Source organism: Mytilus trossulus, chromosome 1, assembly GCF_036588685.1.
Source record: "Mytilus trossulus isolate FHL-02 chromosome 1, PNRI_Mtr1.1.1.hap1, whole genome shotgun sequence".
NCBI classification, from domain to species: Eukaryota; Metazoa; Mollusca; class Bivalvia; order Mytilida; family Mytilidae; genus Mytilus; species Mytilus trossulus.
The window spans coordinates 17,732,307-17,754,300 of record NC_086373.1 but is presented as its reverse complement, the minus strand read 5'-3'; the positions used below and the strand labels follow the sequence as shown (position 1 = coordinate 17,754,300).

The 21,994-nt window shown below is 31.4% G+C and overlaps 2 protein-coding genes across 2 annotated transcripts in view; both read left to right on the top strand.

Annotated features, from left to right (window-relative positions):
• Positions 1-21,994, top strand: part of LOC134717444 (protein pigeon-like) — a 60,700-nt gene that overhangs the window by 30,366 nt on the left and 8,340 nt on the right. The window contains exons 23-26 of the mRNA XM_063579985.1: positions 2,489-2,577; positions 3,179-3,273; positions 6,150-6,198; positions 21,031-21,101. Coding sequence (XP_063436055.1) covers positions 2,489-2,577; positions 3,179-3,273; positions 6,150-6,198; positions 21,031-21,101 — 304 coding nt within the window. The remainder of the gene's footprint in view (positions 1-2,488; positions 2,578-3,178; positions 3,274-6,149; positions 6,199-21,030; positions 21,102-21,994) is intronic.
• LOC134706845 (complement C1q-like protein 2) lies at positions 7,284-11,465 on the top strand. Its single transcript, XM_063566163.1, has 3 exons — positions 7,284-7,398; positions 7,595-7,648; positions 11,056-11,465. The coding sequence occupies exons 1-3, from the start codon at positions 7,326-7,328 to the stop codon at positions 11,463-11,465; spliced, it is 537 nt and encodes a 178-aa protein (XP_063422233.1). The 5' UTR covers positions 7,284-7,325.

Sequence of the window (21,994 nt, the reverse complement as noted above, 5' to 3'; positions counted from 1 at the left end):
GTCGTCGTTAACTTTTACAAAAATCTTCTCCTCTGAAACTGCTGGGCCAAATTAAACCACACTTGGCCACAATCATCATTGGGGTATCTAGTCTAAAAAATGTGTCCGGTGACTTGGCCAAAAAACCAAGATGGCCGCCATGGCTAAAAATAGAATATAGGGGTAAAATGCAGTTTTTGGCTTATAACTAAAAAACCAAAGCATTTAGAGCAAATCTGACATGGGGTATAATTGTTAATCAGGTCAAGATCTATCTTCTATTTTCAGATGAATCGGACAACCCTTTGTTGGGTTTCTGCCCCTGAATTAGTAATTTAAGGAAATTTTGCTGTTTTTGGTTATTGTCGAGCCTTCGACTTTAGTCGAAAAAGCGAGACTAAGCGATCCTACATTCCGTCGGCGTCGGCGTCGTCGTCGGCGGCGTCCACAAATATTCACTCTGTGGTTAAAGTTTTTTAAATTTTAATACCTTTCTTAAACTATACTGTATTTCTACCAAACTTGGACAGAAGCTTCTTTATGATCATTAGATAGTATCCAGAAGTAAATTTTGTAAAAATAAAATTCCATTTTTTCCGTATTTTACTTATAAATGGACTTAGTTTTTCTGCGGGGAAACATAACATTCACTCTGTGGTTAAAGTTTTTGAAATTTTAATAACTTTCTCAAACTATCCTGGGTTTGTACCAAACTTTCACAGAAGTTTGTTTATGATCATAAGATAGTATCCAGAAGTAAATTTTGTAAAAAAATAAATGCATTTTTCCGTATTTTACTTATAAATGGACTTCAGTTTTTTCTACGGGGAAACATAACATTCACTCTGTGGTTAAAGTTTTTGAAATTTTAATAACTTTCTCAAACTATCCTGGGTTTGTACCAATCTTTGACAGAAGTTTGTTTATGATCATAAGATAGTATCCAGAAGTAAATTTTGTAAAAAAATAAATGCATTTTTCCGTATTTTACTTATAAATGGACTTAGTTTTTTCTACGGGGAAACATAACAGTCACTCTGTGGTTAAAGTTTTTAGAATTTTAATAACTTTCTTAAACTATCCTGGGTTTGTACCAATCTTTGACAGAAGCTTATTTATGATCATTAGATAGTATCCAGAAGTAAACTTTGTAAAAACAGAACTCCATTTTTTCTGTATTTTTCTTTTAAATGGACTTTAATTTTCTTCCAGTTTACCTTACATACAGTCTGCAGTTAAAGTTTTCAAAACATTTATTATATTCATTAAACTATCATAGATTTTTACCAAAATTGGACAGATTAGCTTCTCACAATCATAAGATAGTATCAAGAGGAATATTTTTATTGACTTTTTTCCTCAGTTTTGTTGAGCCTGCGATTTACAGCAAAAGTAGGCGAGACACTGGGTTCCGCGGAACCCTTACAAATTTTTATCTTGAATATTGTTATAGATAGAAACAAACTGTACACAGCAATAATGTTCAGCAAAGTAAGATTTACAAATAAGTCAACATGACCAAAATGGTCAATTGACCCCTTTAGGAGTTATTGCCCTTTATAGTCAATTTTTAACCATTTTTCGTAAATCTTAGTAATTTTTACAAAAATCTTCTCCTCTGAAACTACGGGGCGATATTAATCTAAATGTGGCCACAATCATCTTTGGGGTATTTAGTTTAAAAAATGTGTCCAGTGACCTGGCCATCCAACCAAGATGGCTGCCATGGCTAAAAATAGAACATAGGGGTAAAATGCAGTTTTTGGCTTATAACTCAAAAAAACCAAAGCATTTAGAGCATCTGACAAGATGTATAATTGTTAATCAGGTCAAGATCTATCTGCCCTGAAATTTTCAGATGAATCGGACAACCCTTTGTTGGGTTTCTGCCCCTCAATTAGTAATTTTAAGGAAATTTTGTTGTTTTTGGTTATTAGCTTGAATATAATTATAGATAAAGGTAAACTGTAAACAGCAATAATGTTCAGCAAAGTAAGATTTACAAATAAGTCAACATGATTGAAATGGTCAATTGACCCCCTAAGGAGTTATTGTCCGTTATAGTCAATTTTTAACAATTTTCATAAAATTTGTAAATTTTTACTAACATTTTCCTCTGAAACTACTGGGCCAAGTTCATTATAGATAGAGATAATTGTAATCAGAGAGAATGTTCAGTAAAGAAAGATGTACAAACACATCACCATCACCAAAACACAATTTTGTCATGAATCCATCTGCTTCCTTTGTTTAATATTCACATAGACCAAGGTGAGCGAGAGCCTCTAGTTTATTTTTTGGGACCATTCAAATGCTCCATTAACTGATATACTGATACCGGTTGTTGTTTTAATATTAAGTATTAAACATCTTCTAGAGTGTACAGTGTTCATACTTGTATTTATTTTTATTGTTTTGAATTATTGTTGTTAATTTTAAGACAATTTGTTACTTGTTATCGAATCTAATTGGATCTCTGTAGGTTTTGATTATTGGTTTATACTTTTAGGTTCAACAATCAAGACAGCTATGTCACCTTTTATGGAATCTAAGGGGCCCACTTCTACCATACACCGATTTGGATTATTTACCGCATTTGTGAGTTACTAACATTGTCTATGAACTTTTTGTTTTGGATTGGTACCGATGATTAGGTTGTCTGCATATTGATATTGTAAAATATAAATTTGTAGATAACCTTATTATTGATTTATAGGGCTGCATTTGTGTCTTTATGAAGTGTTTTTTTTTTGTTTTACCAGCGAACTGGAAGATAACTTAATAAGTTCAGGTTAAATTTGTCAAGGACGGTTGAACCGGGTTCAAACATTATGACATCGCTGATACGTCCTGGTCAAAGTTATTATGGCCGGGTCACCACAAAGCTGTGATATGCAATTATATTAAGAGCTGAGCAGAGTGGTATGGACAGTGGGACGATCGACAAAAATCAGTTATGAGATGTATATTTTGATATAATGAACAATCAAAATAGTAATCTCTTCAGACCACACAAAAAGTTTTATTTAGTTAAAATCTTCCAATATTTATTATTTAAATCTTTCAGTATTTATTATTTATAAGTTTTCAGATTACAGAGATAAATATTTTATGTATTTTTACCCTTTTTATTTTATAAACACTTATGTCTGTTGACAAAATGAATATTGATAATAGTACTTTTTGAATAATTTTCCAGAACAGACCCCACCTCTGAAGATGAGTATGAATTATTTCAAATGTTTGAGAGATATCAAAGAGTATGTAATGAAATGGCATTCCCTTTACCAGGAGGTAAGTGAATTGTGTATATTTTTAAACTTATATGAAAATAAGAAGATGTGGTATGATCGCCAATGAGATAATTCTCAACCAGAGATCAATGATGTAAAATTCAACTATTGGTCAGCACAAGACCTTCAGCAATGAGTAAACCTTCATATTGTATTGAAAGCTATAAAAGGCCCTGAAATTCAATAAAAGAAATTCAAAGGATAATCATATTATTTTTAAATGTATTTTTGGTATATATTGCTGGTATATCACTGGTATGGAAACAGCTGATTTGCTAAAACCTTATTGACATTTTCACGCTGTCTTGTTTTAAGGTACCAGTCTTGTTTAACAACTACACTTTCCGATACATGTCAAAACATGTTCTTTTTCTAAAAAAAAATTCTGTTTGATTATAAGTTTATGCAAAAAAATATATTTAGATTTTTTTTGAAACCTTGAATCTTTATGGGGTTATTAAGCCAGTTAAGTGGAAGGATATCATGTTGACAGGAAGTGGTATGGCCTAGTAAAAACAACAGCAAACAGACAGTAGATAAATTAGTCTTGACTTCAGAGTTACCGGTACTTAACTTTTTATTCCTTGTAGTATGACCCACTTTTTTGTGTTAAATCACAAATTCACTTTACTACATACATGATATGCACATGAAAATAAATCACAATGTAGCATTTTAATCTTTAAAAAATTGAAAGATTAGCTGATTTCTTATGTAAGCCTATGCTCCATTCAATTACAAAAATAATGTTCTCTTCCAAATTAAAAGAAATTTTGAAACACATAAATGTTAAATACAAATCTCATTTGGTAATTAAATTCAGTTTCTGATGTTTTATAGGGAAACTTCGCCAAAAATTCAAAAATTGATATTATCTTCATTCTGTATCAAAATGCTCAAATTCATAGATATTAAACGTTTATTCTGCTAAATAAGAGATCACCATCGATTTTAAATTTAGAGTATCAATTCCCTGGGGTCAGCCATCTTGTCACCTTCCCGGATTTGCACCCGCGATATGTCTAAGGACCAAAACTACAATAACCCGATGTAGTCGTAATTAATTGCGTGTCGATATCTTGTCAATCGTACGGTTGTTTTATCCGACTAGTTAACTAAGTTGATACGGAAATTTTTTTTATCTTTTTTTTTTTTGATAACCATGATCAACGTCATAATCTGTTATTTATAACAATAATGATAATATTGGAATTAGTTTAAAAGTAAAAATTTCAAATCATAAATATTAAAGTGTTCCATGAAACTTGAATTGTTTTTGGAAATCTAATTAGTTCATAATTCTTTTATGTAATAAACTTTATTCAAATAAATTAGGATCTTCGCTCCACTGATCACCCGCATGGCTAAAGGTATTACTCCCAAAGGTATTGCAGGGGGGGTAGGGGTTGAGGTGACACGTCCAGGTATTCAAGCGATTTCCTGTCGAGCTTGCAAATTCATCATCGTTTCACTTCTTAGGGTATTGATCAGTGTACACGGCCGATAACTTAAAACTTTCCATTTTGAACTATTAGGTGTATAATATGCATCTCTATCTTGTGTGTCCGAAAGTGATATAATATACTAGTCATTACTAAACTCATACGCCATACGGTTGTTTATGAATAACATTTCTGGTGTAAAGAAAATTATTTATAGAAATATAAGTAATACCTAAAATAAACAACAGATTTGATGAAATAGAAATCTATACACATATTTTTTCCAAGGGTAAATTTGGTAAAATGTCATTTATACTCGTTGTCAACGGTGAAGGACAGATCGGACCATACAAGAAATATTGATTTAAAAAAATGTACGCACTTGTCGACTAAATAGGTAATTAAAGATAACTTTGGATAGACTATATAATTGCAATTGTTAATGATCTGTTTGAAATATTTAAGGCTGACGATTCTAATCTAAAATAGTACAATTTGTAGTTCATACACTGGTGATTAGAAGGCTATTTTTATTTATGAATTTATACTTCAATTAAAATAATTAAGTATTTTATCGTTACTGAATTAATCAAAAGTCATAATTCATTTAAAAGTGATCTTATCATGCTTATGCAAAATATAAAAATATACAACAGCTATCCAGTTATTGTGCGATCTTATTATTCCCGTTAATTAATTTTAATTATTTTTTTTACATTTCTGTATCTAAAACTTTAACTGACTCGACATGTTGTTCACACCTGCAATGCCAGTAAACCGTGACGCCTAGATTTCACTGAATGAGGATCAAAGGATTAGAATTACATAATATTATCTTTTAATTACCTTCAGTTAACCTACGCATTCAATATTCTTAAGGTGTCACAAAACAATACACATTTTATTTCCACCGTACAAGCAAGTGAAAGTGTTTGATGGAATGAAGCAAAAAGGTCAGAATACAAACATGTATTTTTAATACAGTATTGATCATGTCAATTTCATATGTTTGTTTAAAGTATTTTTAGAAAAAAAATCATAAAATGTTCTATTGTTTGAATTAATTTAATAAAATATCCACACGATCTTATTTTAAAAGTTGCTTGGCTATCACTTACTTTTCGTTGGTTTATAACTACACCAAAAGTCGTCGATGCGCTTTAAATCGCGTTATTAGATGGTTAACGAACAAGACTTAAATGAGATATTTTCACTCCCGGCATGCATCAAAGACTTAAACTACGTCACATAAGTCAGGAAGTTTCAAGAAATAAAATTAATAATTCCCAATTTTCTTCTTTATTAGATTTCATATCAAAATAAAACTTGGTGAATATGTTTTTTATTGTATTATGAACATAATAAGATGAAAAGTGAGAAATCGCGAATTATCCCTTTAAAATTTTATAGTAAAATCCTATCATACATTTTTTAGGGTTTGCGTCATATTTTGCTGCTCTAGGATTTAGAAATTTAACAAAACAGTAAGTACACTAAGTCTTTTATTTAAAAGTGAAGCAAATATTACATGTTGCTCTTGCACACTGCATTACATATAGTTATCAAAGGTACCAGGATGACCAGTTGCCTTTGTAAAAGCTGGTTGACTTTATTTGCAGGAACAAGTCTTCTTAATTCCATTTTCTGTAGCACAAGATGGATTGTTGTAACATTTGATTACTCAATCAAGCTGTATGCTACAATGTATAAATCAGAGGAATAGGCAGAAGATCATCTAACAGTTATCTTTGTTTTTTGTCATCTATTAACATATTTACACTGCTGCATAATAAAGTTTAATGAATGGTATGATTTTGAATACTACTAGTAATAAGATATGATTGTTTTGCATGTAAATTAAGTTCAGTAGTAAAGTGAATTTTATGTTCAGAGTGAGCATATACTTTATAAAGAGAGCAATACTGCTAAGAAATCTTCAACCCATCCTGATATACATTTTTTACATAGTTCAAATGTATAGTTTGTTGAATGTTGAGAGGAAAATTGCCAAAATTAAGATGTGTTACCAGAATGGATTAATTTAATTTTATTCTGCCATTGAATTGATATTTTTTCATAAATCTTATTGATTTTAATAGAAGTTAAATTCTTGATTTTTAACAAAATTCAACCCTAGTTTTATCTTAATAGTGTTTTTAAATGGTTTTCATACACAATTTTTTTAGGAGTTCCATATATTTAATTGTCATAATATATTAGATATTCATATAGCTTCAATGTTTTAGAAAATATGATCTTTTACATATTTTAAATCAAAATATGAATCAGAAAAAAAATTATCAATCGTCTAAGAAAAAGTTTGATTCAAAATAAGCTACTTGTATTAGATAGCTGGCATTGTAGTTTAAAAGACAAAATGAAGTTTAGTGTATTTCTTGAAAAAACAGAAATTCAGAAAAGAATGACCTTTAGAGAAAAATCTGTTTCCTAAATATCATGTGAAAATGTAATTAGGCATATCTAATTACAAATTCACAGTTAACATGCAACATACCTGACAGCATAAAGATAGAAATAATTTTAGCATATCGTTAAAACACATCGTGCATTTCTTCAAGTTGCTAGAGTTATTTCCCTTTCCTGAGAAAAGATGATGTTTGTTTTGGGACTTGTTTTCTATCAACTGATGACTATGACAATGGCATACTGCAGTCCAAAACTTGGTAGGTTAATTCTTTATTGTATTTATTATTTTCTGTAATGCTTTGTGACATTCCACAAATTTGATACTTATTTGAATAATAAGTTATTTTTGAATTGAATATTAAAATTTTTATAGAATGCATAAGAAAGATTCACAATTGTTTTAATTTGGCGGGTTGATTCATTGTTTTTAAATTTTTAATTATATTTTTGTAGATAATGGGCTGATGGAAGATCTTCTAACAATGCTTATAAAATTCAAGGGATCAAGTAAGTACTTCTTACAATACGTATATATTGTTATTATTATACTCCCACTCTAGTTAGTGGGGCTATATTGCAACGAAATTATCCAACTGTCTGTTTGTCAGTGCATAGCTGCTTGTTATGGATAAGTTGTTAAATGGGTGTGCTTTTCAGAACTATCTTAAGTTTATAAGACCATTGAAAATCTGTATATCACTGTTTTCCTAGGTAACATCAATGACCTGGGCTCATGATGTCATGCATTGTATTACTAGTTGACAGAGAAATCCCCATATCGCTTGAGGAGTGTCAAATGAAAAATTATCACCAATTTAAAGTCAAAGAAAAATTTGAGAAAATAGGAATAGTTTGAATAATATGTGGGATATTCATAGGTCAACAAAGCATGCAAATTCTTGCTCTAACCAACATATAGAGCCATAACATTTTAATATATATATACATTCAATATCACATGGCACATATTTAGTTTTTTCTAGCTCACCTGGCCCATAGGGCCAAGTTAGCTTTCTCATCACTTGGCGTCCGCTGTCCATCGTCAGTCGTCTGTCCTCGTTAACTTTTACAAAAATCTTCTCCTCTGAAACTACTAATTTAACCAAACATGGCCAAAATCATCATTAGGGTATCTAGTTAGAAAATTGTGTCTGGTGACCCGGCCAACCAAGATGGCCCCAATGGCTAAATATAGAACATAGGGGTAAAAAATGCAGTTTTTGGCTTATAACTCAAAAACCAAAGCATTTAGAGCAAATCTGACATGGTGTATAATTGTTTTATCTATCTGCTCTGAAATTTCCAGATGAATCGAACAACTGGTTGTTAGGTTGCTGCCCCTGATTTGGTATATTTAAGGAAATTTTGCTGTTTTTGGTTATTATCTTGAATACTATTATAGATAGAGATAAACTGTAACAACAAAAATGTTCAGCAAAGTAAGATTTACAAATAAGTCAACAGGTCCAAAATGGTCAGTTGACCCCTTTAGGAGTTATTGCCCTTTATAGTCAATTTTCATAAAAATTTTCGTAAATCTTATTTATCTTTTTTAAAAATCTTCTCTGAAACTACTGGGCCAAATTAAACCGAACTTAACCACAATCATCATTGGGGTATCTAGATTAAAAAAATTGTCCTGTGACCTGGTCAACCAACCAAGATGGCTGCCATGGCTAAACATAGAACATAGGGGTAAAATGTAGTTTTTGGCTTACAACTAAAAAACAAAAGCATTTAGAGCAAATCTGATAAGTGGTTAAATTGTTAATCCTGTCAAGATCTATCTGCTCTAAAATTTTCAGATGAATTGGACAACTGGTTGTAAGGTTGCTGCCCCTGCTTTGGTACTTTTAAGAAAAATTTTGCCGTTTTTTGTTATTACAAAAACATGTATCTTCAATATTATTTTAGATAGAGATAAACTGTAAACAGCAATATTTTACTGCAAAGTAAGACCTAAAAATAAGTCCATTTGACCAAAATGGTCAATTTACCCCCTAAGGAGTTATTGCCCTTTATAGTCAATTTTGAACAATTTGAACAAAACTACTGGACCAATCATTATAGATAGAGATAATTGTAAGCAGCAAGAATGTTCAGTAAAGTAAGACCTACATGTACAAACGCATCACCATCACCAAAACACAATTTTGTCATGAATCCCTCTGTGTCCTTTGTTGAATATTCACATAGACCAAGGTGAGCGACACAGGCTCTTTAGAGCCTCTAGTTTACTTTAGGGAGGGATATAATTAGTTACCAAAATCTCACAGTATTTCTTGTTCCTTGTTTGTTCTAACTTTTTTTTTTAACTATCTTAGCCAATATTAAAACAAGACATTACATCATTACGTGCATTATTAAGATAAAACCAGGAAAAAATGCCTAATTGGGATTTTAACAGAAAAATGTTTAATTCAGATCAAGGCTTCCAAAACGGTCATATATGCCGGTCATTTGTATAATGTCCGGTAAAAGACCGGCTGGGCAAAGCATGAAACGGTCATCTACTTTTTAGTTTCAAAGGCTTTTTTCGGTCATTTTAACATATAAATTCACGATCTTTTTGACCCAACATTTTGCCTTTAACAGCCATACATTTCCGGTCATAAAAGTGACATGATGATTAATTACTATCAAAACAACCCCTACTTCAATACTTTCTAATTTTAATCAAGGCTAATTAGTTGTTGGACAGCTGATATCTACCTGTTAAGGTGACAGGTAAACAATTTTCAGTACCGGACATCGTATAAATTAATCGGTCCATTCCCAATTATTTTCGTACATTTCAGCAGCTTGTATCTTAGGGTGCAATCAACAGTTTTTTTTCTATGACGTCACATTTTTAGGGACCATACATAAGTGAACCTTAGTGGTGGACTGATTAATAAAGATACTTGTATAAAACTTGATATCACTGGAATCAGAATGTTCTCTAGTTTATAATGAAATAAAAATAATGTGTACTTTTAATATATTAAAAACATTCCATCCAATGAACATGGGGGAAAAAAGCTCTAATTTTGACAGAAATAACTTGAAACCAGGTCATGTGCACAGACATGGAGACATGATCCATGCACATTTTTCATAATCAAAACTGTATGAAATTTGTAGGTTTTTACCTGGCCTTTCAAAAAAATCTTGTTTCAGGGTACGGTTTCCTGCTCCGAAAAGAGCTACAGTGGCTGCAAATAAGTTTTCAATTTTCACTGCCAAAAAACAGGATGTTTACAAAGTTGTCTCCCCTCAAAACATGTAAAGTTAATTTAATTTTTTCAAAAAATATTTCAATCATTCAACCTGTTTTAATTGAAAGCTAATTAACTATTTTTTACAATCAAACACAAAAAAAATGATACTTTTGCACCAATAAAGTTAATAAACAGGGGTTTCCCTCCATGGTTATTTTTAGTCAGGGAATAACCCCTAGTTTTTTATACGAAACTGTTTATAGCACCCTTATTGATTTAAAATATATAATAAATACATTATAAACATGATTTGATAAATCATTTAAAAAGGTTTTAAATGAAAAATCGTCAGCACTACGTTGTATGAACAAGAACATGTGTTCTTCAAAAATGCTAAAAGTATCATTGATACCGGTATCTAACGTTCATTTCAAGTATTTTGTTGAAGAAATAACGTGCAAACCTTAGATTTAACAGACTTTTCATCACTGATGATGAAACACAAAGACCACTAAGCCTCTGAGGCCAACACAACAGAAAGCACATAATATGATATACAGTACAAATCAGTTTAGAGAAAAGCTTAATTCTGTGTTAATGGTTACTCAAATGTCAGGATCACAGATTTAAGTAAAATAATATTAAATAATGGAGAGAATATTTACTGAAATCAAGCCTGCCTTTTTATGCTCTTATATCAGTGTTCTTTTTTAGAAGATTATACACATGCTCCAAGAAAACTTAGGGACATTCCTGCCTTTACTGCATCTATATCAGGTACGAAGAGTGTTGGAAAAAATGAAATTTTAAAGTTTGATAAAGTTTGGACCAATAATGGAAATCATTATAATCCCAGCACTGGTATATTCCAATCTCCCAAAGAAGGACTTTATCAAGTGTCTGCTACAGTTATGTCTTCAAGTGGAAAACAGCTTTTTGTTAGGATATGGCAGAATGAGACAAAGATGATTGGATTGTACCCTGGTACCGGTTATAGTGAGGCTACTATTAATATGGTGTTACATCTGAAGAAAGGGGACAAGGTTACAGTCAGAGGAGAATATGGTAGTCTTCATAGCAGTGAACAGTACTACAGCACATTCTCAGCTTATCTTGTTTCATAATAAATTATTTTAGAAAGCATCAAGAATTATTGTTTTTATTTTAACAGAATGATCTAGTCAAAGCTAGATAAGTTACATAGTAATTTGATGGTAATATATATTAACAGCACAAAATTCCCCATTTAGTTTCCAGTTTTAATATCAGTAATTATATTTTTAGCTCATCTGGCCCAAAGAGCCAATTGGGTTTTCTAATCACTTGGTGTTTGTTGTCTGTCGTCTTTGTCTGTTAACTTTTACAAACATATCTTCTCTGAAACTACTGGGCAAAATGAAAAAAAACTTGGCCTAAATCATCCATAGGGTATCTAGTTTAAAAAATGTATCTAATGACCTTGCCCATCAACCAAGATAGCTGCCATGGCTAAAAAAGAGAACATTGGGGTTAAGATGCAGATTTTGCATTATAGCTCTAAAACTGAAGCATTAAGAGCAAATCAGATTTTAATAAAATGTTCATCAAGTCAAGACCTTTCTGCCCTGTAATTAAGACACAACAGACAACCTGTTGATGGGTTGCTGCCTTAGAATTGGTAATTATGGAAATTTAACAGTTTACTGTAAACTGCAAAATTGTTCAGGAAAGTAAGATCTACAAATAAATCAGCATGATCAAAATGGTCAATTGACCCCTTTAGGAGTTATTGCCCTCCATTTGTCAGTTTTTGACAATATGTTGACAATTTTTGTAATCTTCAGCAAAATATATTTTTTGTCATGGTCTACTCTTGTCTACAATGTTGAAAAGTATTCTTTGTTTGATATGCCCATAGACCAAGGTGAGACACAGGCTCTTGAGAGCCTCTAGTTAAGATTTATTTTAAAGAATTATTGACCGCTGCATTGTTTTAAAATGTGATGCATGTAAGTTCTGATATCAATAAAATTTTGCCTACAAAAATTGAGACCAGTTCAAAACAAAAACATTTTATAATTAGAACTGTAAGATAGCTGGCATTGTTGTTTTTTATGACACACTAGAGTTTAGTATAATTCTTGGAAAAAGAAAAAAAATCTCTTCCATTAATATCATGTGAAAATTTGATTAGGAACATCTTATTACAAATTTATTGTAAACATGCAACATACCTGACAGCATAAAGATAATAATTTTAAAATATTGTACAAAACACATCGTGCATTTCTTTGAGTTGCTAGAGTTATTTCCCTTTCCTGAGAAAAGATGATGTTTGTTTTGGGACTTGTTTTCTATCAACTGATGACTATGACAATGGCAAACTGCAGTCCAAAACTTGGTAGGTTAATTTTATTGTACCAGTATTTATTTTTTCTGTAAGGCTTTGTGACATTCAGAAATAGACAGAAAATAAATATATAAATATGATTATTAAAATATAATCCTATTGGTTGTTTAAACTCTTTATTCTTTTATTCCACAGATTTGAAACTTTCTTTAAAACTCATGAATGTTTGCATAATGAATACTAAATATTTTACACGGTATAAAGAAAAATTGCCCTTTTTAGCTCACCTGGCATAGCCATGAAAGCTTATGCCATCACTTGGCGTCCGTCGTTGTCCGTCGTCTGTCGTTATCGTCTGTCGTCGTCGTAAACTATTTCATAAAGGATAGAGATAAACTGTAAACAGCAAAAATGTCAAGCAAAGTAAGATCTACAAATAAAGTGACATGACTGAAATGGTCAATTGACCCCTTTAGGAGTAATTGCCCTTCATTGTCAATTTTTGATCATTTTTGGACATTTTTTGTAATCTTCAGCAAAGTAGAGATTTTTGTCATGGTCTACTCTCATCTACAATGTTGGAGAGTGTCCTTTGTTTGATATGCCCATAGACCTAGTTGAGGGACACCTAGTTAGATTTTTTTTACAGTTTTATTTTTTATCATAATTTTTTAAATACAATAATCATATGCATTCATTCCATTTAAGTAGACTATAATACATTTATTATAATTATAACCTGTAAGTGTTTGCGTAAATGTTACATAAAAACTAAAAAAAAAGACAAAAAGACAAAAAGACAATACTTGTATTTGTGTTTGAATAATTAAGCTGTTTAGAAAATTATTTGTGGACATTTTTCTTGGGTGAAAATGAAAGGATGATTAATTATGGCTTTGTTTTAAAACATGCTATGAAGTATTTCAGTTCTGAATGTCAATAAAAGTCAACTAAGAACAAAAAACTGTGACCAGTTATATCAAGCATATTTTCTTATAATATCCATACATACATTATCATTAATTATTTTTTAAGGTGATCTTTTTTAGTATTTGTATTTACAAGTCCTCTTTACATAAAGACAACAGTAGTATTCCGCTGTTCCAAACTTATAAATCCATAGAAAAAAAATAATCCAGTTTATGTTTGAGCAAGTTTGGTTTCATTTGGCCCACAGTTTCTGGATTTCAATGAAATTTTCGGAGAATCATGAAATAGCAAATTTCATTGAGAACGTCTTTAAATTTTCTATCCAAGGATTTTGTGGACTTTTGATTTAAAAATTGAACTCTGCTATATTTACAGACAAGGGAGAAATGTTGTTTTCTTAGCTTCTTCTAAACCATAACACTTATATCTGTTTAACATTTAACAGAATATAACCTTCATTATACAGTTTAGCCTCTTTAATCTTTTTATTTAGAATGTGTGATTCTTTTGTTCCTCAACTATAATGCTCTATCTGCCAATAATATCACTTTTAAATTCTAGATTTTTTTTTATTTCAACTAAGTATATCCTGAAGGATATGGTATCTATGGGTTTTTTTCACTAAAAGTCAGAAGCATGATCATCTATCTAAAAGTAAAAGTAAAAAGAGAGGGGATATAAATATAAATCAGACGGCAACACATCAATATATGGAAAATTACAGAAATCTAGGAAATATTGTCTCACAATATATTAAAGTGCACACAAAAAACGTCAATGCTTTTGATGTTATACTTCTACAGTTTCATAACCAAGTAAAAACAAAAGATTGCACAGTTTATATTTTATCTAGTAGATGAATTAAATTTGGCCATGTAAGTGCCATTGTAATCACAAATCCAACCTGAAGACTCATTTGGTTTAAAACAAATAAACCTAAGGCCCACCAGTCCATCCTCTTTACTAATCAGTTCTTTACTATTCTGCCCATCTTTTGATATTACTCTTATACTGCTAGAATAAGTGTCTGTCAAAATATTGTTACCATAATTATCTGTACAAAGGTCCCATAGTCCTGATAAATCCTGTTTACATTGCCAGATCTGTTTACCTGATATATCAACACAGTATATTGCTTCACCTCTATAGTCCATATAGGCCACTCTGTCATTGCAGTAAAGGATATTAAACAATTGTTTTCTCATCTCATCTTTGATTGAATGCAGTATATTTCCCTCTAAATCTATAATACGGATTTCATCATTACCCATACCAACAGCCAGAGAATTATTGGAGAATGATAATCCCCAGCAATTCTTGTCTTCAATTTTGATAACTTTGGTAACTGTTTCATTCTCCATATTGAAGATTTTAATGGCTGTCTCTCTAGGATAAGTTATGGCGATATAGGTCTCATTGATCTGTGCTACACAGATTGCATCTCCAGATATAGGTAGTATTTTCTGTAGTTTGCCGTCAGAAGTAAATAGGTAAACTTGACCAAACTGTTCTACTACTATAACTCTTCCATCCATCAGACAAATCATGTCAGTAATTGTCTTACTTAAGTTGATATCTATCTTTGTCTCAATATTCATTGTCATTTTGTTTATATTAGATTGTTCTCTTGTTTGTACTTGTGCTTTCCTCCTCACACTTGTTTCTCTGTTCAAGTCTATTTCTGTTTTAACAACCATAACTTCTCCCAGGGATTTTATTGATCCTAACTTGAATAGTATGTTTTTTATTTCATCATTTTGCTTCATTTTGATGTCATACTTTTTAGCCCTGTTATCTTTTTTCAGATCATCAACATATTGTTGACATTGATGTACGTGTTGTTCAATCTGATGCAAGCCTAGAAATGAATGAAGTTTTGAATTATTTGTTGTGACTGTATGCAAATGTTCTTTCATTTTCATCAATTTTATCTCCTTCCCTTTAACTTCAGAAATAAAATCTATGGCTGTTGATTTTTTCTTACCTCTGAGGTTGTCTGTTTCTTCACACAATTTCTCCTCCAGACAGTCCAAATATTTATTTATTTCATTCCGTATTCTAACAACTGATTCCTTTATTCCTTCACATTGTTGTTCTCCAGTTTTGATGTTTGTTGATTTATTGTTAACAATTTTATCTAAAAGATGTAAGATTGAGGTGATGTCTTTCTCTACAGATTCTTTGGATGTTTCTATCACTGTTTCCTCAACTACATCTTCTAAACTTTGTATTCCGTTACAATTTGAATGACTAGTGGGAATACATTCATCACAGCAAGGCATTAAATGACTGGGGCAGTACAAGCTGAGCTGTAGACCATGTTTGTCACATTCTGTTTTGATAGCTGGAATGGATGGTTTATAACTTTTGGACTTATTATTACATGTTTCTTTGGAACTTTTGTGATGACTGGAAACTAATTCTTCTTCACATTCATAGCACCTGATGTCAGCTTTAGTTTTTACTACTTCACAAGGTTCACATGGTATAGGTTGACTTGATGCCATGACCTAAACATATATAAAATGTAAATTAATTAGCCTAGTTTATTGTCAGTATCAACATGGTACAAGATTTATTCTCTTTTTGATAATTGCCTATGTCTTATAAACATAGGCAAAATCTTTAAAGTTATATTGTTAAATAAGTGTTTTTGTGATTTGTTGCAAAGATATGTATTTTTTCATGGTTTGTAACATATGGAACAAGATCTACACCATGAGTGCATGATATGCCTGTTGCTTTTTCAAAGAACTCCTCAACGTCATATCAGAAAGTTAAAAGTTTTAAGTGTGGTTATTTTGATAGATAAAAACCCAGTCAAAGATTCATGAAAATTGCTCAAAGTGCTTTTGAGTAATTGTCTGAAAACTGAAAAATCACACCTTTGTTTTCGGAATAAAATCCCATAACTTGGAAATGAAAAATCTCAAAATCGAAAGGGAGTTTAAGTCAATACATATAAACAATTCACCAAAGTTCATCATGACATGAAAACTGCTCATAGCATTTTAATGCCCCACCTACGATAATAGAGGGGCATTATGTTTTCTGGTTCTGTGCGTCTGTCTGTTCATTCGTCCCGCTTCAGGTTAAAGTTTTTGGTCAAGGTAGTTTTTGATGAAGCTGCCAATCAACTTGTAACTTATGTAACGTGTAACCGGACGATCAATGGATCCGTATCTGAATAAATCAGGATTTCAAGTGTTCAACTCAATTTTCACCACAACCAGTTGTCCTATTCAAAACATTTAACACATCCTTAAATTGATTCACAACAAAAACTATATACACAGCACAATGCACATAAATCAAAATGCAAAGTGAAGTAATTTACTCATTCACAATGCATAAACACAATGTATCATAACAGAATATATATACACAATGTCACTATGCAATCACTATGCAACATGTATCAGACCGATTTATTCACAATGTCACTAACAGATTATTATGCAACATGCATACGGCCCTTTATTACACCATGTCACCACTAGATTACTTTGCAACATGCATCAAGCAAGTATCACACAAAACGTATGAACACAAAATCACATTTATACAATATCTATTTACAACGTCCACCAATATGTAGTATCACCTTGTTAGTCTGCAACTAACCACAATAACACAATGACACATTTACACTTGCACAAATCCTTCAATTCACAAGGAATATACATATTAACACAGCTGAACTCACGCACTAACTATATCTCCTTGAGTTCACACACAATGAATATTATCCAACTGGTAAGGTTTAACACAGTGCACTTTCACTAATACACTTCCACAATAAAACAACTTGCAACACCAGCAAGTAAACACCTTGTATTCTCACTAATACAAATCTATGAAGTATTCACACTTCCACATAGTACAACTTGCAACACCAGAAAGTATACAATTTGTATTCTCATTAATACAATAACCACTTATATATATATATCAGATTCACTTTATACGTTGTATCACAATCACTATTGCAACATCCACATATAAATCCGAACACTATTTATATATCCTTTTGAATCACTTATTTCACTCTACTTACCTGTTGGAATATTTAATCCTGATGTTAACACTTCAACGGTCCACATAAAACTGACGAAGTTTCTCTGTCTTGAGCTGCCTTATATACTACGATATGGAACGGTCCATTATACGTGAAGGGGTAAAAATCAAGACTATACCAAAATTAGGGGTGTTTTAAGTAATAGATGGTGCTCCAACTATGGAGAAACTTGTATACATATAGAAACACAATTAACAGGGAAAGACAACTGGAGTTTCACATCAAAATAAATATACTATGACCGATTTTCGTTACACTTAGTACACATGTTCCCCATGATATCATCTTTCTAATTTAATTCCAAATTAAAGTTTTGACCCCAATTTCAGTCCACTAAACATGGAAAATGATAGTGCCAGTGGGGCATCCATGTACTATGGACCCATTCTTGTTGAGTTATTGTTTCAAAACTGGAAACACTCCCTTTTTAACCCAAATCTTAGAAACATAAAATTCTAAATTTATTAAAATCAAAAGGGAGCTTATCTCAGTAGATAATAAACTATTCACCAAAATTTCATGCAAATTGGTTAAAGCTTTTTTGAGGTATTGTGGGACAAGTTGATGATGGACAGACAGAAAGATTAGACAATAGTATACTATAATAAGTCTTGTAAACAAGCGTATAAAAACTGAACTGACATTCTTTTAGTCAATGGTCCATTTCGTGACAAATTCTAGTAAAACACTGACATTTGAAGGGGCGGATCCAGCCATTTTAAAAAGGGGGGTTCCTAACCCAGGACAAAAGGGGGGGGGGGGTTTCCAACTATATGTCCCCATTCAAATGCATTGATCGTTAAAAAAAAAGGGGGGTTCCAAGCCCCAGAACCCCACTCTGGATCCGCGCCTTCTTTGTGTCTTACATGGTTTGAATAACCTTTATATCATTCTCACAAATGACTTTCAGCATATGATATAAGTCAGTTTTGCCATATTTCTTTAAATATTTTTGTTGATTTTGTCTTGCAAATTCATTCTTTATAGTCAATAATTTAATAACCCGTCTGATGTTTCACACAATAACTTTATATTTATAAGTTTTTTAATGACATAAAGGTTAATGTTTACAAGAAGTAATAGTTAATAAAGATTATTAAAACATGATTCGTAAAATAGACCTTGAAAATATTTTCAAAAATGGAAAGATTATGTAGTTTTCTACCAATTTATTTGTGATTTACCTAAAAGTTACTCCATTTGTGTATGTTTGACTTACTTTTTCAAAACTGATGATCTACCATCAAGTTGAACATAAGGACATGTCTATACCGGAACTAAATAATAAAATATCATTTAAATGACTTCACCAGGTAAAAAATGTAAACATTCAAATGAAATAGATTATTTATAGGTTGAAATATGATATTTTGATTATTTTCTTACATTAAGAATGAATTATTGACTATTTTAAAAGAATAAATCTCCAACAAGAATATAAAATCAGCTCTTTTTTGTTTAACTGAATTTTATCTTTTTATAACTATCTGCTGTAAATGTTGACAAATTTTGTAGTTGAACTTTTTAATTGACTAATTGAATTTTGTAAAAATACATATCATTTTATTATGAAAACCAATTAAACTTATTCTCTTCATATCTCTAGGACTCCATTTGATAAATTTGGTGTGAGACATGATTTTATTATGCTTATTTTTATGACCATTTGCGTTTTTAAAAAAAGGACATTTGTGCTTTTTTAAATTGGTTATTAGCAAGACATTTCAGTTATATAAAGAATAATACATGGCAAAACCCGTATCATATGTCGTATCATCCCGAGACATCAATATCAGCCCAAGGGCCTTTAGGCCCGAGGGATGATATTGGTCGAGGGTGATACGGCATGTGATACGGATTTTGCCATGTATTATACGCTTTATCATATATTTCAACAGAAGAGTATTATATTATATGAACTGTTTTCTGATCCATAGCCCTGGGTTACCTTTAGTTCTTACTACTTTTGTTTTGTTTCAAATGCCTTAAAAAAGAACTGCTCAATTACTTATCCGAAGCACCTTACAATTTGCGTGCTGTTGTTTTAAAAAATCATTTTGTTTATCGTTGTATTTTTTTGTGTGTTTTGTACTTTTATAGTTGCATTTAGTGTGCCAAAAATATGAAAACTTGACGTTCGTGACGTCACATACAATATAGAAAACTTGACGTTGGTGACGTCACATACCAAACAATGACGTCATTCAAAAATTGACATATTTTGAAGAAAATTTTTCTTAAGCCCAAAAAAATATTAAAACTGACTGTATGTAAAAAAAAAGAAAAAAAAAGTAGGATGCGATAAAGGGTAGGGGTGTGATAAAGGGTATGCGATAAAGGGTGCGCATCAAAGTTTTGCGATATGTATTAAACAGCAGGCTATTTATCACATATGCAAAACTACTGTATTTACTACTAAACATATGATAAATAATAGTTACAGTTTAATAGATCATTAAATATTAAATACACAATACATTCATATATTTATATACAGCTTAAAAGACTTCATTTTTCGCCATCATGCTTGTGTCAGATGACAACAACAACACTAATTTCTTTTTGCATGCTCTTTCTAAAATACAACATGAACAGCAGATGGTTTAAAAATCAAATTTCGGTCTCCATAAATTGAAATAAGATTATTAGAATGTGAGGTCATTGTCACTCTTGCTTAATACAATGGATTGTGGTGGCATATTCACCCTAGCTTAGAAAAGCTTTCAGAAAATTAGAATGTCCCACTTTAATATATTATTTGACAGAAACGGTCATTACTTCAATACAATAATGCATTCCAAATACACTGTACAAATATCCAAATATAGTGCATTGATCATAACATTCTATACATCCTATCAATGCACATATCCAGAAATTTATCAATGAAATATATGCTTAGATATTCAAGTCAGTCTCAATTTGTTTTTTTTTTTACTAAAATTGTCTAGAAAATTACGTTACTTTTGCAATGTGCAGGAATCTAATATCTGTTCTCAAAAGATCAATGATGTCATTTTTAAAATCATATTTTAGCAATTTGAGTTATCTTCCTTTGTCCAGAATTGTAGTAGAATCGGCTATCACCAATGCTTTATACAATGCAATATTAAATTTTACTTTCCACAAATAAATTAAAGCATTCTTTACCTTTCAGGGCTTAGAAGCACTTTGAATGTATTGCTTGGTTACTGTTTAATTGTTGTATACCTTTTCTCCATGCAATATTGTTCTCAAAATTAAAAATTGAGTGATGAATATCAATGTATTTTAACTATGTTATTGTTTCCATCATTGGTTTGTAAACTTAACAGTGAATTTAGATTAATTGTCTTCAAATCTTTTATTTCAGTTTGTTTTTACAGTATGTGGATTATGGTGTCATTCAGCTGACTGGCGAATTTTTAGCAAGGGTGTTAGCAGGTGATTTAATATTTGCTTTAGGTTGATGTAAATGATACTTTTATATCAAATTAAGTTTAAATTAATAAAATCAGATCCCTAAAAACTATGTGAACTGTGAAACAACAAGAGCTTTATTAAAAGACCAAGTAAATGGAGCTACCACATGTGTTTGTCAGCTTTAATTGTGTCAAATTTTTTTAAAGTGATGAAAATTCAATTGCTGTTTAAAAAGCTCAAATTTAGCTTAAACAATCCATAGTTTGTCTAGTTTCAGAATTATATCCATGGAAGCCTCTGAGAATCAACATTTCCAATATCATGATAAATGAAACATGCAGGGTAAAAAGTACAAGTTTGGTTATATGCCATGCAATAATTAAGGCCATTGAGAACTATTATGAGAGGATTTGTCATGAAATATGTATCTACAGGATTTTAGAGGTTTTTTTTGCAGTTGATTGATTTTGTATTAATTTTTTAGCTCACCTGGCCCGAAGGGCCAAGTGAGCTTTTCCCATCACTTTGCGTCCGTCGTTCGTCGTCCGTCGTCGTCCGTCGTCGTTAACTTTTACAAAAATCTTCTCCTCTGAAACTACTGGGCCAAATCAAACCAAACTTGGCCACAATCATCATTGGGGTATCTAGTTTAAAAAATGTGTGGCGTGACCCGGTCAACCAACCAAGATGGCCGCCACGGCTAAAAATAGAACATAGGGGTAAAATGCAGTTTTTGGTTTATAACTCAAAAACCAAAGCATTTAGAGCAAATCTGACATGGGATAAAAATGTTTATCAGGTCAAGAACTATCTGCCCTGAAATTTTCAGATGAATCGGTCAATCGGTTGTTGGGTTGCTGCCCCTGAATTGGTAATTTTGAGGAAATTTTGCTGTTTTTGGTTATTATCTTGAA